At 39.3% G+C, this 11,925-nt stretch overlaps 1 protein-coding gene across 7 annotated transcripts in view; it reads left to right on the plus strand.

Moving 5' to 3' along the window:
• The first annotated feature begins 11 nt into the window (after positions 1 to 11).
• tns1b (tensin 1b) overlaps positions 12 to 11,925 on the plus strand; it is a 195,946-nt gene continuing 184,032 nt past the window's right edge. For all 7 annotated transcript variants that reach the window (XM_066688451.1, XM_066688453.1, XM_066688454.1 and 4 more), the window contains exon 1: positions 12 to 116. In XM_066688451.1, the coding sequence (XP_066544548.1) occupies positions 12 to 116 (105 nt within the window). The remainder of the gene's footprint in view (positions 117 to 11,925) is intronic.

An 11,925-nucleotide genomic window follows, 5' to 3' on the forward strand; every position in this document is an offset into this window, starting at 1 on the left:
CAGCTGCCCGGATGGGATGTACAGTGAGCTTCATCTGCTGTGAAGACGAGCTCCTCCAGATGCCTTTCGACCGACATGAGGAGAAAAAGAAAGAAGAAACGAGGCTGCTCGCAAAGGTAAGGCACCCCGTGCGGGCAGACGTGAGCAGGTATTGGTCCGGAGTGGCCGCTGGAAACGGTTTGAACTTGACCACGGATACAAGTGGAGTCTCCACATGATAAACAAGCACACAAGCACATGCGTGGTAAAGGGAGAAGCTCATCCAGAACACATGTGTCGTGTTTACCTGTTGGGCATACAAACATACAGGCACTGCAGCGGTGTGGGTTATTGTTTTAGTCCTTATAACAGTGCTTGGTTTGAATACAGTCATGGTAAAACAAGCAAACAAACACGCACCACAGCCTGTGCCTTTGCCTTGTTTTGTTTTCCGTCATGCAATTGCATAACCAACTCCATTTCGGGTAAACGGTTGTCTAGAGGAATACAAGTTGTTGAAGAGTTTGGAAGCATTGATACATGAATTCGGATTCTTTTGGAAAGTTGGCCAGTACCAAACTCTCTAATTCTCTAATGAATCTCCTGATGAGATGAATCAGTTTCCATGCCTCCTACAAACCTGTAGAGCCTCCTGTTCTTGATCATAGCTTCCCCAGTACTTTATTCCCATACTGTAATGTAGTAGGAAAGGATTCCAAACAATCTGTATCTTTTACATATCTGTGAACATACATACATACATGCATGCATGCATGCATGCATGCAATCTGTACATATTGCATTGCCTCCATAGTAGATATTTTGTACATGAATATACACCGATCAGCCATAGCATTATGACCACTGACAGGTGAAGTGAATAACACTGATAATCTCATTATCATGGCACCTGTCAGTGGGTGGGATATATTAGGCAGCAAGTGAACATTTTGTCCTTGGAGTTGATGTGTTAGAAGCAGGAAAAATGGGCAAGCGTAAGGATCTGAGCGACTTTGACAAGGGCCACATTGTGATGGCTAGACGACTGGGTCAGAGCATCTCCAAAACTGCAGCTCTTGTGGGGTGTTCCCGGTCTGCAGTGGTCAGTACCTATCAAAAGTGGTCCAAGGAAGGAAAAGCGCTGAACCGCCGACAGGGTCATGGGCGGCCAAGGCTCATTGATGCACGTGGGGAGCGAAGGCTGGCCCGTGTGGTCCGATCCAACAGACGAGCTACTGTTGCTCAAATTGCTGAAAAAGTTAATGCTGGTTCTGATAGAAAGGTGTCAGAACACACAGAGCATCATATTTTGTTGCGCATGGGGCTGCGTAGCCGCAGACCAGTCAGGATGCCCATGTTGACCCCTGTCCTCTGCCGAAAGCGCCTACAATGGGCACGTGAGCATCAGAAGTGGACCACGGAGCAATGGAAGAAGGTGGCCTGGTCTGATGAATCACGAGTTCAAGGTGTTGACTTGGCCTCCAAATTCCCCAGATCTCAATCCAATCGAGCATCTGTGGGATGCGCTGGACAAACAAGTCCGATCCATGGAGGCCCCACCTCGCAACTTACAGGACTTAAAGGATCTGCTGCTAACGTCTTGGTGCCAGATACCACAGCTCACCTTCAGAGGTCTAGTGGAGTCCGTGCCTCGATGGGTCAGGGCTGTTATGGCGGCAAAAGGGGGACCTACACAATATTAGGCAGGTGGTCATAATGTTATGGCTGATCGGTGTAAAAACATAGTTTACATTAAATACGTTTCTACCATTCCTATACCCAGCTCATTAGATGCTCAAGAGAGTTTCCAATTTGTCCTATATATTTTATGTTTGGTGGAACAGGGGTTTAAAAAAGGGTTTTGTTAACAAGAAATTCATGGTTTAAATCCTTTGCTCTCTCGCTCTCTCTCTCTATCCTCAGCAATTGTCATAACTTCCTCCTGTTCTGTCCTTTGCAAGAGATGTTCACCAAAGGTCCTGTTGTAATAAACCTAGTCACAGTTGATGAAAGACTCAGAACCTAGTATTTGTATATTGCTATGGATTTAATGCTGCACTAAGTGACTAATGATTTCATTGTGTGTATACTGTATACTTGTAGTTCAGGAGATGGGGAGAGCTACTTTGTGAGTCAATGAAAGTTTATTCAGTTTCTTTACCCACATTGTTCGAGGGTCCGGATACTAGCAGTCTTCATAAAGTGGGACTAGCCCTGTTAGCTGAAGCACATTGTTAGTGGAAAGAGATTATGGAGAGAAGTCAGAGAGGAGGCGGGGGGATGTGAAATGCACAATTCTTAATGGTATGTAGGATTATGTTCTCGTTTTTCATGGTTGAGTTCACTGAATGATCTGCAGATATACTGGGATGTCAATGAAGAGGGTGTCTCCTCCCATGTATGCCTAAATACCTTGCCTATACTACAATTGTTTTAACACTTTTTTTTTTCTTCCAGTGTTGTATATTTCAGATTACTGGTTTGGTTTAAAAAAAAATGTAATCTAGAAGTCAGAGCTCTTGTGATAAGCTCCATGTACATGCTAAGTTGCATCATTCAGTTTCCAAATTGTACTAAATCATTTTTTCTTGAATCATGTTTTGGTTTATAGTCCATCCCATAGATGCTGGTTTTCTTTTGATATTTGCATGATCAGGTTATAACATATATTTGCCCACCATAAGAGTGTGTTATGTTTGCAAGGAAGATTTTTGAAATACTTCAGAAAACAATGGTTTGGCACAGAAAGTCCTACTCTTCCAAACATGTTTTTCCAAACTTGGTGGTACACGTATATCATGCATGATCTTGCTTAGCCTTGAACAGCAGACCCTGGTTTTCTGTGCTCCTGAGTGGTACTTTTCACAACTGCAACAACAACAACAACACACATCCATCCAGTGTAGAACAAAGAAGATACTTTGTGTTGCCTTGCATTAAAGTAAGCCTAATTATCTAAATAGCAGTGAGAACATTTTCTCATCAGTAGAAAATGTGATGATCTATGAAAACAGGAAGAAAATAAACTTTAATTACTGTAATTAAGATGAGTTTGTAACCGTTTTGAAGATTTCCACATAACCCCCCCCCCAAAAAAAAGAGAACAAAGACAAAACAACAACAAACCACAACCAAGATGTTTAGATTTTCTCAACAGCACAGCCCTATATGGCCCAATCTAGATTAGCTATTAACTAGGAAAAGCAATATAACCTTAGAAGACAATCCTTGTGGTTAAACAATCACATCAGTCAATACTTTTTAGTAGTTTTTTTCCAATTATAGGGTCTGTATTCTTCTTATGGTGCCACTGTATGTATTTTAAGTGTGTTTATTCATCTTGCTTTTAACAGAACTGCTCTGAAACTTTTCTTAAATTGTTCAAGATCATTGAAAACGTTAGACTTTGCAGAATTTGACCCAAAGCTCATTATTCTAATCCTGACCCTGAGATAACAACGAAACTGGGATTTATCCAGGTGAGGTGGGGAAATTGAGATAGTAAGCAAAAATATGTGGTGATTAACTTATCTGTTCCAAATGTTCCTCTGAGCAGTAACTTCCCAGGGTTTTAAGATGCGTGTTGGATCTGCTGTCTTTTCTGATGAGCCTTGTCTCGAGTACTCCACTCTCCTGGAGGGCTGGTGTGACTGCTGCTGTCAACAGCCAATCTGTTGACTGTCCGGTCCAACCTCCTCGCAAAAGAACGGTCTAATGGTACGGTGCACATTCATTCAAGTGGACAAATTGCAATTTTGTTTTTCAAAACGACTCCGTGATGGAAAAAGGCAAGACTAGAAATGTGCTTTCTGGTGTAAAAATTCCTTAATTGGCTGATTGTGTCAGATCAGTTGATCATCAACCGTGTACCCAGATCCTAATATTGCTGTTTTGTTCTCACTGCTGTGGGATCTAAATTGTAATCATCATCATCATCATGTGGTAACCAAATAGCTCAGCAAGCATAGCGTCTTAACAAAGACCAGAAAAAGGTAGAGAAACACAAAAGAAAGCAAGTGTTTGAAGCCTGCTGCTGAGGAATTGCACATGTATGCCTAGACAACACTCATATATTTGTCTGATCTGTCATTTTCTACTGCTTTGACAGTTGTTTTAAGTACCATTGGAACACTTGTAACTTAAGCAAAGGTGCGAAGATAAATGTATTGAGGAAACATATTGCACTTTCACCCAACAGCTGTTTCGTAAAATCACTTCTCACATTTTAAGATCATTACCATTTACAAACCTTTGAGACATAAGGCATTTATCTACTGTGCAAGTAACTCATGTTTTTGAATGAGTGTGAATAATATTATTTGTAAAAGCAACTGAATGTTATTCATGGACTCTCTTTCATATTTTAAGTTAAAGTTTAACAAAGTTGTAAAGATCCCAATTGTGTGTTTGGAAATCGCTCATAAAGTTTCCAGTTCTTCAGGAAGGGAGAACTTTGAAAAAGCTGTTGAAGTGGAGCTGCATTGAAGTAGTGCCAGACTGCGAATGTGTGAAACTTCTCTATAAAGTCCTGGTACCCGTTCAGAAACTTCCAGCAGATTTGCATTTCCATAAAGCGTTCAGGTGGAAAAGCCTGCAGACTTTGTTGCCGTTAGATGGCCAATTTGTCCTAGTTTGTAATCAGCACAGTAATGACTATAATTTGATCGCTGTCTCAGGAAGGTATTACTGAACCTGGTGTGATTGTGTGCCGCTTATCGCTCCTCCAGAGAAACCCAGCTGGGGGGATGAAGGTGGTTTGGGAAAGGGAAGTGAAATGCATTAAAACAGGGTGTGCATTGTGGTCCCAGGCTTGGTGGAATAAACAGGTCTACAGGAATGTGGCCAGAGACCTGATGTATGATAGTCATCTCTTATTGGCATCTGGAGTGGATGTGGTTGGAATCTAATTCACTTGTGAGTGTTTTCCTCAGGTTATGCTTTACTATATTACAAATGAAACAAACAAGAAACATAATTTGTCCTTTTGGAGATGTTAATCAGTGTGGCTTTTCATATTTATTTATGTAGGTTGGTGCTTTTTGTAATACTTCATTAATGCACTTAATTAGTTTGCTACTTTTCCGTTCCTTTTTTGGATGTGTATTTATATTCAGTTTCTTGGCTTACAGATTCAGTATGGAGCGTATTGTATTTAGAATGATTTGATCATGTGCTATTTGAAAAGAGCAGGGCATCAAAATAATAGCAATAGAATCCAAATTTAATGATTTTAACCTTAGGTTATATTGTGACATATTTTCATCCTGTATGATACATTATATCTCCTATCTAATCTGTTCTTACTTGAGCAAATGTTTTGACTCTCGTTTGTCTTGTTTAAGCAATCACAAATAAAGAAGATTAAGTAAAACAAACGCACATTGCTATTTCCCAGAGTCTCTGATTTTGTAGTGAAAATTGCTGTATTAATAAGCTGTTACCCATGGGACACATTCTTGAGCTATTGTGGTGCGGCTTCCCATTGAGAAATTAATCAGATTCTATCACAGTTTCTTTGAAAATTGTCTATGGTGGGAAAACATGAAATTGGTATCATTAATTTAATCAAGTTTCTCATCAGTGCTATGTTCCTAAATTACCATGACTGTAATTTACATCTTATTTGTTCAAGTTGAATGAACATTTTACTGCAATAGAACTGTGATATTTAGTTAACGCCTTCAAATACAGAAATACCAGTTTTGTCAATATCAAGAACCGTGTCTTTTATGAACATTTATATGTATTTTTTAATATTCTGCTCCTCTCAAATTAGCCAATTCCTTGTGGCAGTTAAAGGGTATTTTGTTATTAAATCAAACTCAGAAAAAAATGGAAGAGGTAATAAAAATAGTGCAAGAAACAGGTACTTATGTAGGTACGCATCTGAAAGCATGGGTCTTATGCGAACATTTGGATGTAGCCCACTCCTTTGACACGTTTATTTTTTAGTCATAATGGTTTAGGAGTGTTTGTGTTTGGTTAACCATTCCTTTTAGTCTGAATATAGTAGCATTTGAGGGTATGTCTGCAGCCCAGAACTGGCATAAATCCATGGCCTGTTTTGCTTTGGCAGATTTACAACCACATTTTTTTTTTCTTTTTTACCAAGACCACATTGACATCATTTATGGGTTACCACTTGGGTTCTGCATAACAAGTCAATGACTACTTACTTCAGTGATGCAGTGGCTATGTATTATAAACTGAACACTTTGCTGTTGGGACCAAGCCATCTAAATCTGGTGTAGATGTGGATTCTGGCCTTAATAATAGAGCTTAATATCGAACACATACATGCCTTTGTTTTACAATTCAGTTCTGGGGAGATTCATTATGTATATAAGAAACACACCTGCTGCAACAACAGATTGAAGAAGCCTGTTGAAAATATTGCAGAACTATGCTTTGATATAGGTGAGAGGTTGGCTGAAAACACTTTTCAGCACTTCATCAAACGTTGTACAATATTAGGCTGGCACTCATGAGCTCCAAGATGGTAAAGCAACATCTATCATGGCAGGATTGCTGTTCTGTCAAGATAATTTATTTTATGTACCTTTCAGAGTTTGGTGTGGGTTTACGTCATCGTTTATGAAGTTGAGCCAGAACACCTCCAATAGGGAAACTGGAGCCCTAGCTGTGACGCAGATGCAAATCCCTCTACTCTATGTAGACTTCAAGTCCAAGTCATAATTCTGAATTTTAGCTTGTTCTTTTGTCAGTGCAATGACAGAAGCCTTGTTCAATCAATCAAAATTCAGTCTTTAATTGCACTCACAGTATTTCCTAGCCTAATACAAGAAATTTACTCCTGCTATGCAGGATCACATTTCCATTAGGAATCAAAGGAACACTGAGAGTAGGCAAAACTGGAATTGGGATTTGGTGACTGTCACTTCTCATTTTTAACCTCCTGATGAGTTTTTTAACTTATAATTTAAAAGTTTAATGCAATGTAATGTATATATTGTAGCTTAGATGCATGCACAGATGAGTTTTACATCCAATCTGTTGTCTCTTATGTGTCTTGTAGCCGTTGCAACTATGTGTGCTTCCTTTACAATTTTGAGCAAATCATCTAACAGCAGCTGGTGTCTACAGAGCATCTAACAACACTGAGAACACATCTGCTGCAGGAATACAAACTGACATTGTGCAACTGATTGTGTGAGTTTAAAAACTTGTCAATGAAAAGTAAATGAGTTGTCTTTCTTAAAATTGAAGTGTAGAGATGTACAAGATTGTGTTTGTCAGAAACCTGCTGTTTCTGGTTTAATACTTTGAAATATTTCCCACAACTTGAATGCCCAAGCATCTTTTTCACTTGGCCAGATAATTGAAAAATTAACATCTGTTGATTTAATCCTAAATTAAGTAAAAACACATGTGAATATATTTGATCTGTTCAAAGTCATACTGTAACTTCCATGATGTTAAATAATAAATATTCATAACTCGAAGACTCAGCCAGTAGTACTATCTGGTCACAGATGCTTAGCACATGTTCATTAATCAGATGTTGACAGGACATTTGCTAACAGATCTCAGATATTTTGAGGGGGAAAAGAAAAGGTTTGTTCACTTTCATCATGTTCATAAGAGTAAATCATTTTGATGTTGCAGTCAGCCGAACAAAGGCAAGAGTGGGAATTTCCAGTGATTTATAATAGGTGTGGGATATTTCTGCATATTTCTACACATCTACCTGTGCTGATTGTGGCAGAAGGAGCAAAATCAAATGTTTTGTTTTATGTAGCTGATAAGCATCAGATGAAGATACTGTTCATTGCTGAGTCATTCAGTTGATAAGATGTGTGCATAACCGTGTTGGGACAATTTGATGAATGTATACATAATTGGGAACATTTGCAGTTACAGAGGAACAATGCACTGAAAACGTCTATTTCTAAACCTATATCAATGAACATAGCTAAATTATGTTTTATTGTGTTCACAGATATTGTTCCTAGAGACCAAAACACTCGCTGTTGACGGTTTTAGTTCATATTCTCTAGAGCTGATTGGGTGGTGAATTGAATTCCTGTGGCATAGTCCGCTTCACCTCTCTATTATCCTGTTGAACATGAGTATTGATGTGAGCAGGGCTTCATAGTCATACAAATGAAAGCACTAACAAACGCAGTTATTTATAGATCGTCGTTATGGAATTTGCCTTCTGGCAAAATAAACAAAGCATAGACATACAAGAGACACAACAAATAACTAATGGGAAAACAAGATTTGTATACAATTATCATTGATTTTATAACCCAACAGTCATCCTTATGATGATATGTTATCAACCGAAGAATTGCATATTGTTTAAATCAATACATTAGAGGAAAGACCTGCACTGAGAATGCTTTAACTGAATCAGAGGTCCTTCGAAAAGTGTCAAGCCAACCTTGTACTGTTTGAAAATCCTCTGACATCCCCCCTCCCTTTGGCCGCTGCTTTCATTCTCTTGTGAACGTTGTGTTTGTTCCTTGAGGCTAAAACTGCCTGTTATTTTTAGATCCTAACTTCAGACAAACCCAGCTCAATCCAAACCCCACGCACATCAAAGGCTACCTGTCGACTGCCTACTACACATCTTTACTGTGCCGCCTGTCTGTTTGTTTGACAGGGGAACGGCTCGTGAGTCGAGCTTCATCTTACACGGACAGGCGTGTCTCTGCTGCTTTTGTTTGCCTTACCAAATCAAGGGCAGAATCACTGTGGGTACAGAATGAAAAATAAATAAAGGGCCTTCCGTTCTTCCTTTGAATTTCCAAAACTGTGCCTTAACATCGTGACTTAAGTCATTTTTGTTTTTAAGGGAGAGAAAATAAACATCATCAGTGTTTCAAATGTTTTTGTGAATGTGCCTTATCAAAGGTTTGACTCCAAGTTACAGCCTTTATTTATATGAAGTAAAAAACCAATAAACATGAATATAGCATAACATCTAATGCATGTAGGTCTGAATTTAAGGCTGTTTAAATGTTGCTTTTAAGTGAACAACTAGAGGAAAACGACATCTAGCGTTAAAAACAACAAAAAAAAAAACTTGAAGGGATCAATACAGGTCCCTTTAATTTCTATGGATTGGGAATGTCTTCTCTGGTAGTTCCGTGTTCTGGTGCATTTGGTGGGTGTGTGGAGAAAGTTCTGGAGACTTCTTGGCACACGTCTATAGGAAGGGAATATAATAAGTACCACATAGGAGGAGATGTTATCTGTGAGTCCTGTGCCAAACCACAGAGCGGTTTGTTCGGTAAACCCACATCTTGTGTGAACAGCCTGCCAGCTGAGAAACTGGATATAGTGCTATTGTACTAAACGTTGCATAAGCATCGGAGTCTGCTTAATTGTTTAATGTCCTAAGCTGAGCATGCAGGGGGTCTGCAATCTCACAGTTGTATCTCCTTTAACAATTCAATCTTGAAAGTATTATTTAGTAAAGGTCTGGTTTTACTTGAGAAGCAGTGTGATAAAATTTTATCCACCATCTCATTATCATATTGAAAGATGGCTTGATTCATTTGAACCTTTCCTGTAAGAAGCAAGACTGAGCTCAGTCTTGCCATAAACCTCTGTTTTGTAAGGTGTACCATTGTGCAATTAATTAACACATTTGTGGAAAGGGCTTATCATGCTGTTGCTAAATCTGATTAGATCACACAGTTTGTTCTATGTATAGAGTGTTCTAAGGTATAAATAACCAAATGCAGTTAGAATAAAATATTTTGAAGGCCTTCATCTATGCATTGAATTACAGTTACATATAGTACTACTTTTCCGCTGCCTTGGTTTGGTTTTCACACACACATTAATGATACTTGATGGGTGCTCTTGGAATGGAAAATGATTGAATTATGTATAAGTTAAGTAAAAAGTAAGGTTCAAATCCTGGGTGGGGCAGTGCTGTTGTACCCTTGAGCAAGGTACTTCACTTCACAGATTGCTCCAGTAAACTGCCCAGCTGTATAATTGGGTACAAATGTAAGTGGCCCTGGATAAGCGCGTCAGCTAAATGACAAAAATAATAATAATAATAATAATAATAATAAAGCAACTACATTTCAGTGTTTTCATCTGCCTAGAAGTTGACTTTCTGACTTCTCTTGCTTCACTCCTCCCCACCATAAGATTTAAGCACAATAAAAGAAAATCAGTGCAGCAAGCGAAGGCAGGGGGAGATGGGGAGCTGTAGATTAACAGACCTGTAGCCTCCGAGTGATGAATAAAAGGGAGGAGGGAGGAGGAGAGACACAGGAGATAGAAGAGCCTCCCCCCTGGTGATGAGATTCCCTGTATAGGCATGATTGTTCTTTTGTGTACCTAATGCCTCAGTAATGATGACAGATGTGTGATTAACTCTGCCCTCCTTAAACGCAACCGTAAAAGTGAAATCAAATACAGAGGCAAGGCTGGTGGCACTACTTAATCTAACCTCCTGTTTAGACTGCGTTCACGTGAGCTGCACGGGAAGTAATGAATTGTTGCTTTCTACACCCCACCCCGCCCAAGAGCATTCCTTTACGGGAGCTAGGACAGCGCTAGGAAAAGTACCATGTTGGGTAGGACAGGGACCTTTGAGTTTTATCATGCAGTGGTGTCATATTCTAGGCCCGTAGTGTTGTAACCCTATATGACTACACTTCAAACACATATATCTTCAAATATGATTAAGAACAAAATGGTTTAGATTTGGAAACAGAAGTCAGGTTGTAAGGTTTTTAAATCCTTTTGACCCCAGCTTGGTTTAGCACCTGAGCGGAACTAGGTATTTAACGTGTGTGTAAAAGCAGTCTGTTATTGTTCGTGGTGTGCTGGTAATACCCATATTGAACTCCACCTGCTCTCAGCTTATGTAAGCAGGTGAGAATGCTAGTGTTCCCGTGTTTAATAAAGTCATGTGATAGTCGCCCCTTGCTGTAAACACATGGCTGGGGAATTCGTGTGAATACATGTAGTGGAGAATGGTCAACCGAAGACGGCACTTTTAATGTCAGTTAAAGCCAGGGATTACCTGTCACGTACAACAGCTTATTTTATTGTACACCTTTACCTTGGTTCTGTACCTTCAGTACAGTCTTAGAAATGCACTCCCAAACTAAACTGAAGTGAGAGCAGGAGTTGTGGAGAAGAACAGGTCTCATACTCCAGAGATTGTGTGGTGCAAATTATTTGATGATTCTGTCCCAAGGATTTTAAAAAAGGGAATCAAAGTTGTTATTGTAGAACTGGTACTTTGTGGGGATATAAGGAAGAGGGAACATGACTACAGTGGGGGAAAAAGTATTTGATCCCCTGCTGATTTTGTATGTTTGCCCACTGACAAAGAAATGATCAGTCTATAATTTTAATGGTAGGTGTATTTTAACAGTGAGAGACAGAATAACAACAAAAAAATCCAGAAAAACGCATTTCAAAAAAGTTATAAATTGATTTGCAGTACAGTGTAAAATCAACACTCTTTAATTTGACACCCAGTATTAACACTGACTCTCAAGATGGTTTAACTCTCAAAATGTCAACTGAATATTTATAGTGTTTAAACAACACTGATTTTAACACTACATTATTAACACAGGGATTTCAACACTACAGATTTTGCTGTGAAGAATCCTATCCAGTCTGTTTTTGAATGTTCACAAATGTTCAGCTTCAACCACATCGCTGCAGAGTTTGTTCAGATTGTGACGACTCTCTGTGTGAAGAAGTGTCTCCTGTTTTCCGTCTTGAATGCCTTGAAGCCCAATTTCCTTTTATATCCCCGGGTGCGTGTCCCTGCTGATCTGGAAAAGCTCCTCTGGTTCGATGTGGTCGATCCCATTCATGATTTTGAAGACTTGAATCAAGTCCCCACGTAGTCTCCTCTGTTCCAGGGTGAGAAGGTTCAGTTCCCTAAGTCTCTCAGTGGCACATTCCCTTCAGACCTGGAATAAGTCTGGTTGC

The sequence above is a fragment of the Amia ocellicauda genome, chromosome 16 (genome assembly GCF_036373705.1).
Source record: "Amia ocellicauda isolate fAmiCal2 chromosome 16, fAmiCal2.hap1, whole genome shotgun sequence".
In the NCBI taxonomy this organism is placed as follows: Eukaryota; Metazoa; Chordata; class Actinopteri; order Amiiformes; family Amiidae; genus Amia; species Amia ocellicauda.